This window comes from Lepus europaeus, chromosome 5 (genome assembly GCF_033115175.1).
Source record: "Lepus europaeus isolate LE1 chromosome 5, mLepTim1.pri, whole genome shotgun sequence".
Lineage (NCBI taxonomy): Eukaryota > Metazoa > Chordata > Mammalia > Lagomorpha > Leporidae > Lepus > Lepus europaeus.
Window position 1 is genome coordinate 62,221,598 of NC_084831.1, and position 23,363 is coordinate 62,244,960.

The 23,363-nt window shown below is 35.6% G+C and overlaps 1 protein-coding gene across 1 annotated transcript in view; it reads left to right on the plus strand.

Annotated features, from left to right (window-relative positions):
* LRRC7 (leucine rich repeat containing 7) overlaps positions 1–23,363 on the plus strand; it is a 594,815-nt gene that overhangs the window by 501,630 nt on the left and 69,822 nt on the right. The window contains exons 19-23 of the mRNA XM_062193395.1: positions 1,729–1,840; positions 2,057–2,237; positions 4,397–6,080; positions 9,920–10,060; positions 18,200–18,319. Coding sequence (XP_062049379.1) covers positions 1,729–1,840; positions 2,057–2,237; positions 4,397–6,080; positions 9,920–10,060; positions 18,200–18,319 — 2,238 coding nt within the window. The remainder of the gene's footprint in view (positions 1–1,728; positions 1,841–2,056; positions 2,238–4,396; positions 6,081–9,919; positions 10,061–18,199; positions 18,320–23,363) is intronic.

Consider the following 23,363-nt stretch of genomic DNA (forward strand, 5'->3'; position numbering starts at 1 on the left):
AACATGAAAATACTATTCCTTGTAACTGAAATTTTTTGACAAGTAAACATTTTTGTGCCTTTTATAGTACTGTTTCTCAATCTTGCATCTTCTGTTTATAAATTTCTCCAAACATGTTGAAGGTTTTGATTCTCTAGGATGTCACTTTAAAATGTTATCATGTTTATTATGCTAAACTTCAAAATGATTTTCAAAATCCATTAAAATAGAAATTTCCCTCTTCAGCTCCAGAATTTTCCTCAATCTCACTCACTTTCCTATCTTCTTCAAACCTGATTCTGCATTTTAAACCCCTAATAAGCTCATATTTGAGCTCAGCAGAAAGAATATCACAGAACTGCAACCCAGGAGAATTCTACATCAAGGCTCAATTTTTGTCTAATTATCTGTGTGAAGCCAGGCCAGAGCTGAGTCTCAGAATCTCTTCTACACAGTCAATCTTCTTCTATAGAAGTATTCTTCTAAAAAAAATTAGCAAGTATCAGATATACTTTTGCAAGCCTAACCAAAAAAAAAAGCAAACAGATAGAACTTAAGCCAACAGTCAAAGAAATTGGTTTTTCACTGACTGAGCAAGCCTGTCTCTGTGGGCGGTCCTTGACAATATATGAAATTTATAATAAGAGTTTCTGTCTGTTCATTACATCAACCAATTAATTTTAAGTCAGGAATTTTTAAATCTATTATGTTTGTGTCCTCAAGTATATTATTTCTCAGTTAAAGTATTTCTAAATGTATTACATTAAATGTTTAAAATTAATAATATTTTAAACAAATGAAAAAACAGAATTCTTCTTTGAATTCAAGTTAATGTAAAGTTTATGGGGAAAAAGATATAATGGTGGCTGCCAAGCATGAATTTACATCATTACCTATGTATGGTCATATAAAAGGCAGAAAGTGAGAATTTGGTATTTTGCCTTTCCTAATGGTTTCTCACTATCTAGTCAACTAGGAATACTACTGTGAGTAACAGAAGTTTAACATTCAAAAGGATTTGGTTTTTTTTTTTAACATGTTCGTTTGTCATTGTGAAGTTACAGTCATGTGCCAGCATTGCTCATGACACTCAGTGAATGGCTGTAAAAGGAAGATTTAGTAGGATAAATTGGTCATGAGAAAATTAGAAACTTTAGGAAGGCATGGTAGAGTAAGAGAAATTGAGGAGGTGATCATTTGAGAAAAGTATGAATTAATTATAGTCCCCAACAGTGGCATTAATGTGGCTAGGGATGCAAAACAAGTCTCTAGTTGGTCAATATATACTGTTGCCTTAGAACTCTTAGAGTTCACTCTTTGGAACTCTTATATGTATGTGTATACATGTTTGTATGTGTGTTTGTGTGATCATGCTAATCATATATGGTTGGTCATAACTCAACCCTGTGTTTTATAATGAGTTAATATCACATCTTGCCAACTAGGCTATAAATTCTCAGAGGGCACAGGCCACATTTGGTTTTTTTTGGAACCTCCACAGTTCTTTGCACAGTGCCAGGCATATAAACAGCATTCAAAACATGTCTGACAAATAAATGGACTCACTTAAACTGGAAAAAAAAAAATACTGCTTAACTCAATATATCTATGGTTCATGTCTCACAATACCTCACAGTGAAATAATTCTCAAGCCACATCTTTGCATCTGAGCCAAATAGAGATATTGCCACGTTGGTTACCTACTGTCGAAATGTTTACTTTCCTGTCCTGTATTATTATATCTCTCAGGATTCTTTTGTTCATCCAGCTAATGAAATGAGGATTGGGGAACTTCACCCTTCATTAGCTGAGACCCCTCTGTACCCACCCAAACTTGTTCTGCTAGGGAAGGACAAAAAAGGTAACACTGTGCACCTGGTGTGGAACATGTGCCGTGAATGCATGTGCATGACGAATCACCACGTGTAAATTATGATACGCCATAGTCCATAAAAATAGTTTATCAGTATGCTTTTCTAACATTAATCGGTATGGAATCTGTTTTTTCATATTTACTTTTCTGTGCTTTGTAACTGTCAGTGTTCGTAGCATAACATGTTTCCCTTCTAAATTTCAGAATCAACTGATGAGTCTGAAGTTGACAAAACTCACTGTCTGAATAACAGTGTTTCCTCAGGCACTTACTCAGACTACTCGCCGTCCCAGGCTTCCTCAGCATCCTCTAACACCCGGGTTAAAGTGGGGTCCTTGCAGACAACAGCTAAAGATGCAGTACATAATTCTTTGTGGGGTAACAGGTGTGTTTAGAATGCCCTCTTTTCTGTTGCCAAATGCTTATTTTCAGCAACTGTTAAAAAATAAAGTCTCCTTATTTGGGAATTATAATCAACACATGAGTGGCACAGAAGACAAAAGGGGCAGGTAAGCAAAATGGAGTTCACCTGGGACTTCCAAGGGCAAATGAATCTGACAGGCTGAGGCCATTGATTAGGGAGCGACAGCTGTAGTTTAACAGAATGAGACAATAGTTAAGACAAACAATTTTAAAGATCAATCATACAAGAGAACTTCAAAAAGTTTGTGGTAAATGTAATTAAAAGTTAATTTTGATTCAAAAAAATTTAAATGCATGCATAATTTTTTCATAAACCTGCACTTTCACAAACTTTTTGAAGATGCCTGAGTGTTTGCCCAACATTTATTTCTAAGGCCTCTGGATATTTGACATCCAAAATGGTATTATGGATTAAAATAAGGTGGTGTACAGTACATATGTACCTGGCACAGAATAAACGTTCAATAAATTTTCATTGTTATCATCATCATCATTTCACTACCACCTGGAAAAGTTAGAATGTATTTCAAATACTTAATTATTCCAAAATGTCTCCTGCTTTTTACTACTCTCTTTTTACAGATGATAAAACAAAAACACAATAAAGTGATTCACTAAAGTAGTATTTCCCCAGTTCTAATTTCCCTGTTTTGTAATTTATTGTTATGTTTTACCCTACAAATAGCAAATAAAAATTGTTCCATGGTACTGGGAGTTAGTAACTTTTACTCATATTTTACTGGTAAATATTGCCACTATTGGCAAGGACTTTTTTATTGGTTCATGAGTAATTATATCTGTTGATACCCACTTTGAAATTCTCAGCTCCTTAAGTTTAGAAATTCATTATTTGTTACTTGAGCTGAGTATAATTTAGGTACTTTGAGAAGATGCCTTCAAAATGCATTTCTTACCAATTAGCAAAAGCATATGAAAGTCTATCTCACAGATAAAAGACATGTAGTTCAATATTATTAGTGTGTGTATTACTCAGCATTTCATCACTTTAACTAAAATACCTGAGAGGGAAAGGAAACATTTACTTTCACTTGTAGTTTGGCAGCTCACTTTTCAAAATTGAGTGTGGCATCTGGTGGAGGCTAGCAGTGGTAGAGCATACACGGAGAACTGACTTCATGGGGAGCCTGGAAGCAGAATCAGAGCAAGTTCTTGTGGCTTATATAACCAACCCTCTAGCAAGAACTACCTCTTGAGGGCAAGCCTCCAGTAACCTAAAGACCTCCCACTGGCCCCTCCCAGCTGCCATAATTAAATCCAGTTTCCACCCTACTCCATCAACCATTAACACTAGTCCATTAGCTATAACCTAAGATTTGGGGGTTTAAATGTCTGTAGGGAGCCAAGTCCTGAACAATCCATACACTGCATGTGGTTTCAAATAAACTAAGAAAAATGAATACCTGCTAGAGATACCCCAGTCACTCACTGAAACAGGCTAACATCCTAAAGTCTTAATGTAATTTACATTCCAGAAAATGATACCTGAAATGTGTTCTCCATGCAAAGGCATTTTGCATAGTCAGGACCTGGCATTCAACTAAACGTAACTTGAAAATAATTTGGATTAATTAGATATACCATGCATTTCTAAAGAAGGTACTCTCAACCAATAGCTCAGAAATGTCCTGAGTCAGAATCTGCATGGTTGGGTGACAGCAATCAGGTGATTATAGTTATCAGTCAGGTTTCAGGGCCATTATTGAATTTCTATATATATAATATATATATATATATATAGTTCATTCACTCCTTCAACAAATATGTATGTCATTTTTGCCATGTGCTAGGCACTATTCTAGCCCTTGTGAGTTTACATTCCAGTAGAGAACCCTAGACAACATACGATAACTATAACAGGTAAGTAAATTATGTGGTGTGTTAGGAAATGATTGTTTCTAGGAAGAAATACACCTAAAGGCAGGGAGAAGGGGTGGGTTTTTTATGTCTCTGGACACAACACAGCGACACCATGTTAATCCTAAGGGAGGCGAGAATGATCAGTTCAGCAAAAGATGGTGATTCTCCTTGCTACTTGTTCTCTTTCTGGCAAAGACCCACATCTTCCTTATCTTCATATTTCTCCTTCTCATTGTGTTGCAGGATTGCACAATCTTTCCCACAGCCTCTTGATTCAAAGCCATTGCTCAGCCAGCGGGAGGCTGTTCCCCCTGGGAATCTCCCGCAGCGTCCTGACCGGCTGCCCATGAGTGATGCTTTCCCTGACAACTGGACTGATGGCTCGCATTATGACAACACGGGGTTTGTTGCTGAGGAGACCACGGCCGAGAATGCCAATAATAACCCTCTCCTAGGTTCCAAATCCAGGAGCGCGGCACCTTCGCACGGACGCCGGCCTCTGATCAGGCAGGACAGGATTGTTGGCGTTCCCCTGGAACTTGAGCAGTCTACACACAGACACACCCCAGAATCAGAAGTGCCTCCTTCCAATCCCTGGCAGAATTGGACCAGAACCCCTAGTCCTTTTGAAGACAGGACCGCTTTTCCTTCCAAATTAGAGTCAACCCCCACCACCAGCCCATTGCCTGAAAGGAAAGACCATATAAAAGAACCTGCTGAAATACCTAGTCCTTTTTCTCCTGGAGTGCCGTGGGAGTACCACGATTCCAATCCCAACAGGAGTCTTAGTAATGTCTTTTCTCAAATCCACTGCCGCCCAGAATCTTCTAAAGGTGTTGTTTCAATTAGCAAAAGCACAGAGAGGCTCTCCCCACTCATGAAAGATATAAAGTCCAATAAATTCAAAAAGTCACAGAGTATTGATGAGATTGACATCGGCACATACAAGGTTTATAATATACCATTAGAAAACTATGCCACTGGGAGTGATCACTTAGGAAGCCACGAACGCCCAGATAAGATGTTGGGACCAGAGCACGGCATGTCCAGCATGTCGCGAAGCCAGTCAGTCCCCATGCTGGATGACGAGATGCTCACCTACGGCAGCAGCAAAGGACCGCAACAGCAAAAAGCTTCCATGACCAAAAAAGTCTATCAGTTTGACCAAAGCTTCAACCCTCAAGGATCAGTGGAAGTGAAAGCCGAGAAGAGGATCCCACCCCCTTTCCAACACAATTCCGAGTACGTGCAGCAGCCCGGCAAAACCCTGGCCAAGGATCTGGTTAGTCCCAGGGCTTACAGAGGCTACCCCCCGGTGGAGCAAATGTTTTCCTTTTCGCAGCCGTCTGTGAACGAGGATGCTGTGGTGAATGCCCAGTTTGCCAGCCAGGGAGCCCGGGCGGGCTTCTTGAGGAGGGCCGACTCCCTGGCCAGCTCTACGGAAATGGCCATGTTTCGGAGGGTCAGTGAGCCTCACGAGCTGCCCCCGAGCGATAGGTACGGCCGGCCTCCGTATAGGGGCGGCCTGGATCGCCAAAGCAGCGTTTCAGTGACTGAATCCCAGTTCCTGAAGAGGAATGGCAGGTATGAAGATGAACACCCTTCATATCAAGAAGTGAAAGCTCAGGCGGGAAGTTTTCCAGTTAAAAACCTTACCCAGAGGAGGCCACTGTCGGCAAGAAGCTACAGTACAGAGAGTTACGGGGCCTCCCAAACCAGGCCAGTTTCAGCTAGGCCTACTATGGCAGCTCTTTTGGAAAAAATACCATCTGACTATAACTTGGGTAACTATGGTGACAAGCCATCAGATAACAGTGATATAAAGACGAGGCCCACTTCTGTGAAGGGAGAGGAGAGCTGTGGTAAAATGCCTGCAGACTGGAGACAACAGCTGCTTAGACATATAGAAGCTAGAAGGTTAGACAGGGTATGTTTGGCATTTCTCTGTAAGAATATCCCTCCTGCCTTTAGTTTTCTTTCCTGGCATTTCTAAGCACATGTAGTGAAGCATGAACTACATGAATGGATAGATGATCAGCATTTTATTTATGTTGTGGGGGAAACTGATCCTAATAGCTTTTTGTGGGTGTTACTTATGCAGAGTCCGCACCCTGTAGGGGAGTTACTTATCAAATCTAGCCTAAATATTGGTAGAAAGAAAAAAAAAAATGTGACTCTATTGATATGGGATGTTGCTTCAATCACTTTCTAGCCATTAAGACAAAATACTTCTCCTAGGACACAAAATTCTCTAGTGACCTAGAGAATATGATTTTAATTGAATCTATAAAAAGTGAGTATTTCACCCTTTTCTGCTCAGATTCCCTCATATTAAAGTCAGGTCTGATTTGTTTATAAAATTTGCACATAGTTACTGCTGTGGGACTACTGAAGTTATTACTTCTAATGAGCAATAATCTTCCCCGCAAGAACAGAAAAATAAAATAAGCAGAGATTGAATGCCCTCCTACACATTATTTTATTTAATAAAAATCCTGCCATTTAGAATATTGGCTATTATATAGAAGGAAATGTTTAAATCATACTACAGACAACAAAAACAGGACCTCTTTATGAAGACTGCAAATATACAAATTAGTGTGTATATTGCAAGAAAAAAAGGCAAGAAATCCTGATTCAGTCGAAAATTGAATCAGAATGAAAAGCACAGTAATTGGAGAGAGTTAAAAAAAATGTTTTTGTTGCCTGTTCAAATCTAAGAAAATTCTAAGAGAAATGTAGTATTTCATTTTCTAGAATTATTATCAATTGACCATCATTATTCAGTTTACTTTGTGGCTTTGGTGTAGAGGGCTCTGTGTGATACGTATTCACATTAGAATCTTAAAGATCCTTTGTGTGAAAATGGAAACTTTTATCCTCATTTTCTAGGTTTGAATGTTCGGTGTAAATCGGAGATCTGGGTAATAATATACTAGCAGAATGTTTAATCACTTTACTATTTTATTTGGTGTCCTGCTAAAAGCACAGGTCACAACATTGATTATTTCGTTAATATTGAATTTTATGCTTCCAGGTTTGCTCTTTTTAAATAATTATATTGTTTGTAGGTCGTGTCTACATGACAAGAGAATGACATTTTAGGAAAGGAATGAACTGATAAATGTGGGGGGTGGCTGTTAGTTTCTCATTGTGGAGATTGGTTCTGTCTTGCAAAATTATTTCATGAGAATGTCTGTCTCGAATAGGTATGCTCAGTCCCACTGAGGGGAGCCTCATCAAAGCCTCATGACTGGCTGTAAGTGGGAGACACCTGGTCGGTTGTCACCATGCCTTACCTCAACTTATACCCTCCATGTAGACAGATTTCTTGGAGGGCGAAAATATTTGGGGCCAAATAATACAGTACAGTTTGGGAACTCTGGCCTCGTGTAGACACGACCATACATACAGGGTAAGATGAACTAGTCAAGAAAGGTATAAGAACTTTTTTGAAGTATATGTACAATGACTAGTGATTTGAGGCCACAGTGCGTGAGCAGAGACAAAAGCATGAAAATTCCAAGCACTTGGTTCCTTTATTTATTTACTCTTGTCCCAGATTGAATTGGCTACTCTCCTTTTATCTGGGCTACTGGGAAGTAGGTGAATCCTTTAAATAAAGCAGTTTTACAAGGGCATTTAAGACTGGGGGAGGAGGATTTGAATCAACAAAAGCCTGAGGCACTCTATCCCAGATAACTAAAAGTGAATCTTTATATTCTCCATGGCTGTAATAACACTTCCCTTTTTAGTCTCCACGTATCCGTATCCCTGGTTTGTTTATCCTAGGTCTTTCATTTTTCAGGGCAGTTTCAATGTATATTCAATAGCTTCTCATTTAAGTTCTAGAAATTAAATTACCTTACCATATTGCCTCAAGTCATCCTATGCTGGAAATCTCTTCCTTTTGTTTTCTCCATGTAACATTTCTTTCCCTCCTTCAATTGAGTTATTGAGCTATTCAGCCTATAGCTTACTGAAAAGTTCCCAGCTGCTCAGTAAGGTGAACTCAGGGTACTGAAGCACAGACTTATTATGTAAAACTGACTTTGACATAGCTGTGCTACTTAACAATCTGTCCGAAGTCAGACTGCACCAGAGACACAGTATGCTTCTTTCCCAGGGAAATTTTGTGGAGCTTTTTGAACCCTGCAAATCAAATAGTTATACTAGGCAATGACAAGTTCTACATTAAAGACAACTGCCTAAGGCCTGGACGTTGGATAATCTTACCAGTCTAACATATTGTTGGTGGAGATCTTGGTGCTGACCTTGTAGCAGCAGCTCTGAATATTCTCCCAGATAAAAGATGTTTGTTTAATCCCTTAGTGTAACCTCAGCGCTCATGTTTCTACTAGAGAACCCTGCTGTGACAGAGAAGTTAACACATGAGCCCATATTTCCGAGACTGCTACTTTCAATGGGAGCTGGAATATCACTAGACAGGAGTAATTTAACCCTTTGGAATGATCAAATGATAAATAAAGGTGTTCCATGTCCTTTGCAGTTTTGGCATGGTGACAATGAAAAAAAAAACTATATAAAATAATCCTGAATCCATAAAAAATATGACTGGTAGACAAGCACAACATCAGTGTAATAATAATTAACATATAATTAAATAATCGTTGAGTGTAGCACAATGAAACCTGGAGGTGAGCAATCATTACTTTACAAATAATACCCTTAGAATATAATAGCTGTCTGCTATTAATTTCAACAATATCTAGACAAGAAAACATCTACTAAGTTAATTCCTGTGGATTGTTTTCCAAAATAATAAAACTACTTAAAGAAGACAAATACTATCAATAATTACTTATCCAGTGTAGGAAAAGAAGAAAATTGTCTTAGCGGAAACAATTTGATAAAATGTTTAATTTCTAAATGAAATTCTATAGAAAAATTACGTATCAACCACCTAGAATAATTTTAGTTATACCTGTTGAAAGTCACAATGCAAATATAACTAGAGTGTTCTTTAGGTAATCCAGAGGTATTTAGGAATATCAGATAAATAGCATTAATAACTCACACATATATCTTTAATATCATTATGAAATTTCTCATTTAAAATGTAATTTTTAAGAAAAAATAGAAATATTTGGATTTACATACAATTTATTTGATTTGCTTAGCTAAACCTATAAGTAAGTCCATTCAAGCCAGTTGTCAATTAAATGATTTATTTGAGACAGACTTTTTCTATTTCTTTCTTTCCTTTTTTTTTTTTTTTTTTGGAATTGCTGTCATTATAATATATAGACTGTGCTAGCAATAAAGGAGACCTATTTTGGTTCTAGTAACACATTAGTTTAAAGCAGAATTAGAAGTTAATATTTGTCTTTCACAGATAATGATCTCATGATATGAGAGGCCATGTGATTTACAACTGGTAAAATTTGATTAAGATTTCAATTTTAATTTTCAAAATTAATACCCTACCACAGATAAGCAGCATTTGTCCAAAGTCACTACTCTTGTGTATAGAAGAGATAGATTTTATGCCTTTGAGTTAGCACCAAATGTGAAACAGAATGTATCTTTGCTTTGTGTCTTTTCTGTAGTTTTGGATGGTACTCATTACGTGCATAACTAACACTGTTTACTGTATGCTTTTGTCTGAACAAGTGCATGTTTAAAAAAGAAAGTTACTGTTTGCCTGCTTAAAGTTAAATGTTATAAATTTAAACATGTTCATGTAATAATCAGTTTGTTGAGCATGTGTTCACACCCTGTCACATGATTATTTCCTCTACTCAGAACGCTGCTTACAAACACAACACAGTTAACCTTGGCATGCTGCCCTATGGAGGTATTTCAGCAATGCATGCAGGCAGAAGCATGACTTTAAACTTGCAGACTAAGTCTAAATTTGATCATCAAGAACTACCTCTTCAGAAAGTAAGTATGGACTGCCCTACATGTGTCAGCATACCAAAGCCAATTAATGTTTGTTTGTTCACTTAATGTGTTTAGGCTGTACATACAACCCTGCTTATTATAGACTCTCAGGAGTCCCAAAAGCACAAGGGAAAAGAATGTAGAGCCTGAACTCTTAGCTGCTAAATGAGTATTTGTAGCTAGACTGATTATCAAGTTCCTGCTTTCTTTGGATTGAGCTTTGCTTTTTGGATCGGGCAGGTACATGGCTTTTTGTGTTGCTTTAGGCTCATTTTTCATAATCATTTTTGCCTTTCTTTTGTTTTTCTTTATTTTTATTTATATTTGTTTTTTACTTTTTTGGAGATAGGCCTTTCCTCATTTGATGATGCATTCTGAGAACAGAATTGGAAATTATTACCAAATTTCAGTTGATTCCTTTGGAAAAGATGAGAATCATAAATTAGCATGGAAGTTTGTGGTTGGCACCTCTGATGCTCTGCAGTCCGTTTTCTTTGTGAGAAATAAAATACAGAAATAAAATGACAAACAGGTTTGTAGTTAAACTAGCAATGGTTAACTCTTCCTAGGTCAGTGGAAAAGTAATCAGTTCACATCATTTTACATGAAAATGAAGGCATACTTGAAGTATACTGTAAGAGAAATTTTTTGAGTATACTCTAAGAGGAAATATTTGCACAGTTAAAGGAATATTGCTTCTTGTTTTATTCAGACAAGAATGCACATTTTATCCATTTAAATGAATCAGTGCCTTCTTGGTTACATGTCAGTGGAAGCTAAGGAGTCATTTTCATACACTATGTCATTAGGGTTGTATACCAATATATTCATTAGCCTACTAGGTTTTTATGGAAAAAGCAAAACAAAACAATGATAACAGAATAACAATGGCCTCTAAACATTTTATTTCCTAATAAAATTAATGAACATATGGAACAAACTCCCACCCCAGCAAAATGAAGATCAGAAGACCCCAAAGTCATAATTTATTGTCAAATTAGCCTTTAGCAACATTCTCTAATTCTGGATAGTCTGTTCCACTGTGATTAGAGAAGCAAATCAAAAAGAGTTCCATACATTTAGATTCACTATCACTTAAAAAAGAAGTTAACTAAATTAAGAACTTTTGAAAGCTGCTTTTCCTGTCCTCAATCTCTCGTGGTAGGACCAAGATTATGCTAGTAACTTTCTTTTCAAAGAGAAACACAAGGCTGTGGTTTGTAGTATTTGCCATTGTCAGCCATACAAATACTCACTGCTCTAGGCAATTTCAAGGTAGCAACTTAATGTTCCTAGACTCCAGATGGGAAAGACTTGTGTACATTTGGCTCCAGCATCCCAACAGCATACCACTCCTACTTGAGTCACTTATTTAATGGGTTTGAATATGTCCTCTCAGATGTACAAGGCTCTCATCCTGCTCCCTAAGAAAGCCAGTTTTCAAAAAGCTCGTGACACTTCTCTGCCCTAAGAAATAGATGAAATATGACAACTCAGATAAGCATCTCTTCTAGAAGACTTGTGGTTAAATTGAAATCAAACCTTTAAATTAAAAGCTATTTCCTGAATTCCCTGAAGTTTTATCAAATGGAAACTCCTTCTGTCTAATTTTTGAACTTATTTACTCACCAATCTGTATAATAATATAGATGCACAACCTGAAAAATGATAATACATTGAAACAGCATTTATCAATGTTTTTATTATTCTCTAGATGTAAACTAAGTACCTCTCTATTGCCATGTTAATTTTCTGATGTCATTTAGAGTGCCCTAGAGAATGAATTCATAATCTATTATAATAGCTCTAAAATGATCCATGGTAGAAATAAAGCAGAGCTATGTTAAGGGTCTTTTCAACCATCCTCATTTGGGAACTTAAATGACTTTATAGAATTCTCTTTGAATATTACAATAAATTTCAAATCAAAAATAGTTCAGGTGCTGAAAGACTTCATGTCAAAATAAATTACCACTAATAATTTATTATCCACACCAAAGAGAGAGAGAGAGAGAGAAGCCAATGGATGAAAAATGCACACATGGGCTGGAAAATTATTCCCCTTTCCTAATATATATATATTCCAAAATTTAGTATTTTGGTATCTGAGACAGCTTTCCCAACCAATCACCAAGGCAGGGCAGGAACATATCAGGCACTGAGTGCTTTATTAGCTTCCAGGTTCTACCAGGTCCCATGGTTTCTAATCTGAGTCTCTCTCTTCCCCATTGTACCCAGATATAGCCCTTCTGCAGAGCTTTGATTTGAAAATTTACTTGATTTTTCTACCAAGCTATAACCGACTTCTTTTAAAACACAGTCTCTCAGATTATCCCTACTTGGCTGCACTAACCATTGCTAATTGATCCCATGATTGGGGTTAACTTTCCCTGAATCCTTTTTGACAGAAGAGGAAATAGGCAAAATCATTTCAACGCTTATGTCCTGCTACTTAACATAATAAAATTAGTATTTACTAAATGTACTTAAAATATATTTACAACTCCTAAATGCTCATTAGTCATGAGAATCACACTAAAACGTGGAGTGAGATCAATGTATAAATACATATTTTCAGTAACTAAGATTGACAAAACTGTTCATTCTCCTGTGGAAATTCAGAAACTGTGTTTTTTATTCTTAAAAGTCCTAGGCATCACCACTTAGGTGCTGTGGCAAATTACTCTGAGATGTCCTGGAAAGAATGAATGAGGTTTCCTAAGGAATCTAAAATACCATTTTCACCTAATGCAAGTTAAGCAGTAAAAATGGAGCTGCAGCATACATGCATGTGGGGACCTCCCTAGGGACCATGCAATGGCTTAACCCCTGACCATATCCCACACTCTCTGCTTGCTAAGTTTAGTCTCTTGCAACCAGGAGGAAGGAGCGCCTTTATGTATTTCCAAGACTATCTTTAAACAAATTTGTAGTTAACTAATTAAAAGATATAACTGTTTATTGATGAGGATCAAAAACTCTGCATTTGACAAAAATATTTACATGGTGAATATTTGTGTGAATTAAAACAGAAACCTCCCAAATTTTGCTATTGTACTTTGACTATTTCTAATTTTTCATTTGTCTGAAATGCCATGTCAAGTGTTATGTATTTTTATGGATTACAAACTAAATATAGTCTTTCCATACTATAAATAGTAAATTATATTTCCTGTGATAATTTGATGGAAGCTTTAAAGATATTAAGTAAATGCCAACAAATACAGCAATCCTTTTTTTAATAAATTTAGTTTCCTTTAAAATTTTCATGTATTGATACTTATGCTGATTTTCTAGAAAGAACTATAGTAATTATGAGCTTCAATATTTATGTCACATAAATGAGCTATTAAATTATTAGTATTTTCTATTTATTTATTCATTCATTCATTCATTCATCATTTATTTATTTACTGCCTTTCCAAAAAGCATTTAAGGCAACTTTCTACAACATTATTATTGGCTCCATGTGCTTCTTCAGATGTCCTTTATTGTAATTAAGTTTACCTATTGTCTTGAAATTTTATGTTGTCTGGGAGAGATATAACATTGTAAAATGTCAGTTCAAACTACCGTTTATTGTCTAAATTAATAGTGGAATGAATAAATACTTCCATTGAGGAAAAAATGCAGACAGACTTACTGAAAATCTGATATGTACCTGGGTGCCATGGGGTACCTTAAATATATTTTTTCTCATAACTCAGCAAGTCCTCAAAGGATGTATTTATCTCCATTATATAGATGAGGAAGCTGAGGTTCACGTGACACACAAAACAACTCACCTGTATTTTTATTGTTTTCCATTTGTATTCTCTGTACCTGGCATATGTTCTTTGTACTATTTGATGATACTATTTTGAATGTTTGTAATGCTGACATTTTTGTAGAGCAGGACTCATGATAGTTCATAAACCTCCTTTCTATGCATTCTTATCTCCTGTTATATTTAAACAATCTAGAAAAGTGGACCTTATGGGGTGGAGAAAAGAATATACAAAGAGGATATATTAACTAATGCCAAACAATGACTCCAAGTATAATCCCCTGTGTTCTTCGGGTGTAGTGCTATCTTAGTTAGCCGAGTTAAATGAATGCTAGTAATTGCCTTTGCTTTTTCAGATCCCCTTGAATTTCCTGAACACTCAATATCATCATGAAATATATTTGGTAGCATTGAAAGACTAAAGGTTATGAACCCAGGAAAATCACACATTAATTATTCAGGCTGCTACAGCCCCAGAGCCAAGCAGAGCTGGGGAAGAAATCATTGGCCTTTCCTAACTTCGTGTCCGGTTGCCAATATACATAGGGTGGTCTCTTCTGTACTGCAGAAATTGATCATTTTCTCTTCTTGTTCTTTTTTAAAAACTTCTACTGCCACAATATCATACCATATCATTTATTGCTTTTTGACTTTTGAATCACAAATTAAAATAATTATATCAGGGAAGGGGAAACTGAAATCATGGAAATCCATGTATTAAATAATCTTTCCTAGAATTTTGCCTGGAAGAAAATGGCCTCACTCTTAGTTTTCTTAGTTGTTCAATTAGTTGATACTTGTCCCATCAACTTTTCAGTTAGAAAAATGTATATAGGCATGTTTGCACCTAAACCAGTTTTACATTTCTGGATCTATGCAAATGATTCAGGATCCAATAGTATCAACATTTGATGTGCATTTGTTCACTCTAGTGCCAAGGGTTACTTACTTCATTCTATGTTTTTTTTCTGCTGAAAGGAAAGAAAGATTTATGTGCACCCAGGGGCAACTCATGCCTATAATTTCCATCAATTTGGTTGCATTGTCACTGGCTTCCTATCCCTCAGGAAAGATTCATTCACCTTTCTAATTATGACAAAGCCTATAAATCCTCATAAACCATGGCTAATATTATCAACGCAATAATATCGATGCTTACTTGGATGTTTCATTGCCCATACAATGAAATGCTGCTTTAAGAATCACTTGATCATCACATTCCCCCTTCAGGTTGAACCCCATAGGATCACAGTCATTTAGACCCAAGCCCAATATATATTTGTCATTGTAATACCTATTAGTTCAAAATGGTGTGCTGAAAAAGGAGGTGATTCCACTGGAAATACTTTGAGGAAAATTGGGTTTTTTACATCTTTTTGCATCTATGGTAATGCCCTTTATGAACTATATGCCAAAGAATAAAAACAAAATATATCCTTGTGTTCCAAAACTTCTGCAAAATGCCAGCTTCTAATGCCATTAGCATACAATATTCCAGTAAAATACAATAAGTAAAATTGCACAAGTATACTGTGAACCCATTAGTTAGAAAAACAAAGCAGAGCTTCTGGCCTATCTTAGCTCATTTACCCATTTATGTGATTCTTGTTCATACACAGATAGGTTCATACACATATACACATATAAACACACCTGCACAAACCCACCATTTACATGTTCTAGCATATACAGATAACACACATGTTCATGTACATATATGCCTCAGAAAATATTTCTTCAATTAGACACCTGTGATCATTCATAGTAGTCAAAATGACAAATGATCAATCTACAAGTGTCCTTACTAGTCTTTGGGAATAACATCTATTTGTTCAGCAAGTGTTTTCAGAATTATTGTATTTCATTATTTTCTCTGAAATCATAAATCGCAAAAGTAATAGCACTTTTTATATTTTTCAGTTGCTCCTTTTTAACACGTATGAGTTTTAATAGCTAACTGACTGAACTTGCACACAATAGCTGTTGTCCTTTGGGAAAGAATGCGAGTGTGCTGCATCAATCTCGAGTCTCCACCACTGCCACCACTGCCCCCACCATCACAACACATCAGAAAATTGTTTTCATAGTCATCCTATTTCTGCAGACTTAGCTCACTCCTAGGATGCCTCATTTAAGAAAAGAAAAAGGCCAGAGTATTCTTAAAATGAAGAAAGGAAATTACTTTCAGGGTATTCCTTTAATGTTTGCTATCTAGGAAAAGTGTCTTAGTAAGGTGTCTGCATATGTGTTTCCTTTGGCCCCTGTAATATAGAAGAATTGGTAGGATCATTAACAGTAACTAAAAAGAGAGCTTAGTTTATTAACTACTGAAATGCCTAAACCATGATGATATTAGTATTTTTGGGCTAACAAGATTTTGTCCCTTTATGTCAATGCTAAAAAATAATTTAATTGTTCTCAATTGCTTTCTAACAGCAACTAGCAGCCATTTCTGGGCAGCTGATGCAAGTGTGGTAAAGGAAATAGAGATGGAGATGGGAGTGATATAGAGGGGAAAAAAGGAAAAGTATGTTGAATTATGGACCCTTTTCAAAAATATGCATTACACAGACCTCACCAGATAAATATATTTACTATCCTACTTCACTGGCAAAGAAACCAAGCCAGAAAAAACATGAGCATTAAAAATTTAAAAAGAAGTGACTGCCTAGTAGTGCTAAAGCTGCATAATTATATTTTAATTGCTTAACTTTAATATTTTCACATATCTTAGTATCTAGTATTATTTGTGGTATCTGCAAACATATTAATTTGGAAAAAGTAAAGACTAGAAAATCAGTGCTTGCAGAGACAGACTCTGGATAGCTACCAGCTTATTGATGTTATGTTTGATTTTTTTCAAACAGATAAATTTATTCTTAACTAAGAGCTCAAATGCAATAACTTTTTCCTGGTTTTTAAAACTTTTTGATAGGTCTATGGAAAAATAATTCACATGGCCAAAAGAACAAGAAGAGTAATTTATAAGGTCTATGTACAAGTACTGCTATTATGTGGGTCATGTCCTTTTCACTATATCCACTAGACCCTAGGAAGATTTCACCAAATGTCATAATAAATCCAACTTTAAAATATTTCCAAGCAATATTTTTAGCATGCCTGTGGTCATAATGCAGTTAGGATGGTTAGATAACTGTTTTTAAAGGAGAAAAAACTAGGACCACTCAGTATAACTGGATCAAGCCCAGAAAGCAACACATTTGTGACATATTATGAAGAGAAAGGCCCTTTCTAGGTTTGGAGGGCAATTCTTTACAAGTACCAGGTGTATATACATCCTCCAACCAGGATTTATCAGTAGACATCCTTCAGAATATGTGTAGAAAATGACATGAAAGATTATCAGGACATAATATCTCAACCACATAAGAATTTCTCAGGAAGCCAAGCAGTACTTGTGTATCATAGTATGTCCTATAGGTAAAGAAAAGACCTCTAGAAAAAAAATTTATATACACATATACATATATATACTCACATATGAATACACCACTATATATCCCTCTGCTGGAAGCTTTCTGATGGTGTATGATTGCTTGCTATTACTTGGGTCAGAATATGGAGGCTCCCTCTTGCAAAAAAAAAAAAAACCCTAATATTAGTAATAATTAAGATGGAGTATCATTATCTGTTAAAAATAATGATCAGGAAAGTCAAGAAAAATAAAATACTCACAAAGTGTTTTTATGTTAATATATAAATGATATATAGGAGTAAATAAATTTGACAATCAAAATAGTCATGATTTACTTACATGGTGATTCTAATAGCATAATATTTTTATATTGCTTTAATCTTCCTCTGAAAACTCTGTATAGAGGATGGTAGAGTACCATATATCTTGCACTACTCCAGTGTTAACATTGGTTTGGATCAGTGCAAGGCATATTCTTCCAGAACTAATATACCCTTATAAAACTTATGTTAGGTTATGGTTTGGAATATTAAACGTTATATACTATGGATTATATGTTTTTAATTTATATTTTAAATGGAAAGATAATACTAAAGTTACAAATTAAGCAAATTTTAAATGTTATGGTTTTTAACAGTTGGTTAATTATATTCTGATTATTTTTATTCAGGTACTGTAAATGATCTAAACTTTTCTTTAAAATTCAGTAAATAACTCCAGGATGGTTATTTTAATGGTGTTTCTCGCTCCTTCCAAAAAGCCGTGACTTTAAAATTCTTATCCAGTAAATAGTGTATAATAATATTTTCAGGTCAGTATATATGTTTTTCTGAAATTAAACAATATTAATTTTACATAATCATTAGGGAATCTTTTCAGAAAACTATGATAAACTTCTATTACATCACTAAAGAATGCCATGCCATTTTCGCAATAGACCCCGTCCCAGCAAAGCAACATTTTAGACAATGGACAAGAAGATGTATCTCCTAGTGGCCAATGGAATCCATATCCACTTGGGAGGCGGGATGTACCTCCGGACACCATTACTAAAAAGGTAACCAATTTCAAATTGATGACACAAACCATGAAACATACACATCCATTGTGATATGTAATCCATATCTGTGTCTTAACATCATTTCTAATTCTGTGTTAACTTTAAGCTAAATATTACCCCGCTGTAGGGAGTTTGGCTAACTGTAAGTATATTGAAAAGAATGGAAACTGAACACTACCGAGTGGTAATGAATGTTTATAAATAATATCCTGCCACCTATCCACAGATACCACCACTCTGAAAAGTAACTGAAGATAGTCTTGCACTCTTACTTTACTACCCGCCTTTAAAGTGCAATAAGAAAGGTGTGTAACATATATGTCTGACTCTCTTGGCTTCAGCAGTATGTTGTAGCCAATGTGCATAAAATGCAAAAAAGAATTGATTCATTATTCCTGAATTCATAACAATTCATTCAACATTTAACAAGCAACTCTTCATACACTACTGTGTGTTGAAAACTGCTAGTGGCCAGGGAAACAAAAATGAATATAGTATGGTTCCTTATCTCTAGTATCTTCTAATCCATTGAAGTAAATTGAGTAATAAGTAGGTAATTAAAACACCATGTGGTAGGTTACCATAAAAGTAATAAAACACAGCCACAACTGGGAGAAGATATTAGAAACATATATGAAGAACAAGGTACTTGGCAGGTATCTTTTAAAAGATCATGAAAAAATGTATTAAAAATTTGCATGTATTTTTAAATTTTTGCACCAAAATAAGCTTATATTTGAATTCCATTTTTCCATGAACTTTTTGAAGTCTACTTATATTTGAGAATAGATTTTTTAAACTCATACAAATCCATAAAAATGACATATAACTCAATTTTTTAAATTTTATTTAAGTTATACAAGTTTCATATATTTCATATATATAGATTTAGGAACTTAGTGGGACTTCCCCCCCTACTCTTCCTTCTGCCCATGCTATAACCCTTCTTCCTCCTCACTCTTGGATTCTCATTCTTAATTTTTACAATTATTTATTATCAGTATACTTACTCTAAATAAAGGGTTCAACAAATAATGTGGAGAGAGAAAAAGCAAAACAAAACACTGTTCCTCAATGGAAGAGGAAGGGCTATAAAAAAATTCATCAATTCTCAAAATGTCTACTTCACTCTATTACATTTCAGGTATTCTATTAGTTACTTCAGATCAGGGAAAACATCTGATATCTGTATTTTGGGGACTGCCTTATTTCACTAAGTTAATGGATTCCAGTTGTGACCATCTTGTTGCAAAACACAGGATTTCATTTTTTATGGCTGAGTAGTACTCCATACTGTATATATACCATAATTTCCTTATCCAGTCTTTAGTTGATGGACATCTGGGTTAATTCTATATCTTAACTATTGTGAATTGTGTTGCGATGAACATGGGGGTGCAGATAACTCTTTCATATACTGATTTATTTTGGTTTGGGAAAATTCACAGGAGTGGAATAGCTGGATTATATGGTAGATCTATACTCAGATCAGATATCTGAGGTATCTTTATACTATCTTCCACAATGGTTGTATCAGTTTACATTCCCACCAAGAGTGGACTAGGGTATATTTTTCCCTATATCCTCAAAAGAGTTTGCTAGTTGATTTCTGAAGATGAGCCATTCTAACTGGAGTGAGGTGAAATCTCACCATAGTTTTGATTTGCATTTTCCTGACGGCTAGTGATCCTGAGCATTTTCTCAAGTGTCTGTTGGCCAATTCGGTTTCCTCTTTTGAAAAATGCCTGTTCAAGTCCTTTGCCCATTTCTAACTGGGTTGTTTGGTTTGTTGTTGTTGCGTTTCTTGAGCTCTTATATATTCTGGATGTTAACCCTTTATCCGTTGTGTAGTTTGTAGATATAGTCTCCAATTCTGTCAGTTGTCTTTTTACTTTGCTGAGTGTTTCTTTTGCAGTGCAGAAGCTTCTCAGCTTGATGTAATCCCGTTTGTCAATTTTGGTTTTATTGCCTGTGTTTCTGGGGTCTTTTCCAAGAAGTCTTTGCCTATGCCAATGTCTTGAGAGTTTCCTCCATGTTTTCTAATGATTTGATGGTATTGGGTCATAGATTTAAGTCTATGATCCATTTTGAATAGATTTTTGTGTAAGGTATAAGCTGAATGGGACTGATGTTATTATGGGTTCTGTTTTAATTCTTCAGTTGAATTTTGGCTCTCATACATTAGCTTTTAACCTCATGAGTATTCATTTTATAATTGTTTCATATCTTACATATACATTACATAATTTTATAAATTATAGCATTTTGTTAAAATATATTAAATATCAAATTAATGATCCATAATAATAATGCTATTGATTTGCAGGCATGATGTATATTATTAATTTGCCGGTTAGGTAATTACCAGCATTGCAGGTAATTACAATATAATATGATATATGTTATGAAGATGGGGAACCAGCCGTATATATTATTTTATGCCTGATTTTATTCATTCAGTGTTGTTTTTGTGTAATTTGCTCATACTGTATATGTGTAGGGGTTGGTACATTGTCATTGATAAGTAGTATTCCTCCTGAAAATATTTAATTTCATCATTTAGCTATCCATTCACATGTTAAGGGAGTTTTTGGTTGTCTTCAGTTTTCAGTAGTGTTTCCATAAGCATTCTTGCATTCTTATGTCTTCAGCTGAGCATAAATACAAACTTCTGTTGGGCATATATTTTACTAGTGGGATTTCTGGAGGATAGGACACAAAAACTATTAGTTTTTTAAGTACTAGCAGTTTTCCAATGCTAGAAGATAGGCAGAAGCCAGATCATGCTGGTATTTATTTTGTAAGAAATGGAAGAGGGCCCATTGAAGTGGTTTAAGCTGGGAACAGAAATGATCAAATTTTCATTTTAAAAACACTTTTTCAGCTTTAGCTGCAGAGAACTGGGGCAATGGATCCAGTCAAGAAGCTTCTATAGTATTCCAGGGCAGAGTAAATGGAAGCAATGAATGGTGGAGAGAAACACATAGGTCTTAAGCAACAGAGCCAAAAAGATCTTGTGATTGGGCATAAGGGATAGAGACAGATTAAAATTTCTGAAGTAGGTATCAAGGTTTCCAATTTTGTCAAGTGTGTGATGACATTCCATTTGCTAAAATGGGAAATAACAGAAAGTAATAGTGGAAGTGAAGGAAGATTTTAATATGTTGATTTTTAAGTATCTTTAGGGCATCTGAGTTGAAAGATACAGTGGGTGTTTGTATTTATCTGAAGTTCAGTAGAGAAATCTTAGCTATGGCCACAAATTTGAGAATCATCAGAACGTGTTATAATTGTGCCATCAGTGAGGCAAAGGGATGACATAGAAGCCCATGGGATGCCAACATTTAAGGAATGTACCAAAGGAAGAAGAGACAGAGAAGGAACAATCAAAGATTTTCTCAACATGGTGATTTCCACTGCAAATTGTAGGAAATTAAAGGGAAAAATCCTTGAACATTAAGGAAATATTTAGGTAACATAAGATTAGTCAAGATCTAAGGTACATCTCAGATTTGGGCCTCAGTTCTATATTATTAGAGATGTTCTTTTCCCCTTTCCTCTCTGCTACCACAATATTGGCTTTATCCTAAAATTAGTTCCTCTCATAATGATGACTACTAATGACAATTGGTGAGATAAACTTCCTCTTTCAAATCCAACAGGAGAGAGGACTAAGCTTCCAGAAGCTGTCTCTCACAAGGAAAATTTTTTTATCCTCCAATTTCTCAACAGTCTTCTTCTTATAGCTCATTAATCCAAAATAGCTAAGGATTTCCCATCCTTAGAAAGAGGAAAAATTTGTTTAACCAACCTGTTAGAGTAAAATAGATGGGATTTTCAACTCCAATATTTACTAAAAATGTAAAAGGAAAAAACAAGTGGCAGGAAAGGAAAAAACAAAAAGTGGCACATAATCAATGGGAAGAGCTTTAAGGAAGATGTGATCATATCAAATGATTACCCCCAAAATCATACAAGATAAATAAGACTAAAGAATCCTGAATTTAGAAACTAGAAAATTCAAGAAAGGAGTTTCATTTTGAAAGGAAACAGTGGGCCGGTGCTGTGGCTCACTAGGCTAGTCCTCCGCCTTGCGGCACTGGCACACTGGGTTCTAGTCCCGGTTGGAGCGCCGGATTCTGTCCCAGTTGCCCCTCTTCCAGGCCAGCTCTCTGCTATGGCCCGGGAGTGCAGTGGAGGATGGCCCAAGTCCTTGGGCCCTGCACCCCATGAGAGACCAGGATAAGCACCTGGCTCCTGCCTTGGGATCAGTGCGGTGCACCGGCCGCAGCGCGCCAGCCGCAGTGGCCATTGGAGGGTTAACCAATGGCAAAGGAAGACCTTTCTCTCTCTCTCTCTCTCACTGTCCACTCTGCCTGTCAAAAAAAAAAAAAAAGGAAACTGAAGAGAAATAGGAAATCTCGAACAAGAAAAAGTTAAAAATCTGCTTCTTTATCAAGAAAGAAGAGAGAGGGAATGTGTTGTTAGGATATTGAGGAATAACTTACCACATCCACAGGTAGGTTACCTGACCAAAGGAAGGAAACATATTCACTTACTAATTGCAAGGGGTTACTATCATTGTACCTTTGCAAGAAAAAGCCTTATTATTTATTACTCTAAGTGGAACTAACAGGTATTTATATTATCCATGCATACCTCTATTTCCTATGAAGTCTATTTTCAAAGTCCATAATTTTACATGTAATCATACCTCCAATACATATCTTGATAACTATTTGCTTGCCTTCCTACTTGCTTTAGGAACTTCATAGAATCCTAAAATTGCTTGAACATTTGTGGACTGATTAATATTATTAAAATCCAAAATAATTATTTAATCTATTTGAAAATTTTACTATACTTTTATATTTCTTATCATATGTGAAATAATATATTTACATTTTTATCACATCTTTAATGTTTAAATTCATTTGTATTATCCTTCTACTATCATAAAGTATCCCATGTTACAGCAATTTTAATTTATAAATTGATATATCTAGCTGTTACTCCACAGGGTAGAGAGAATAAAGAATGC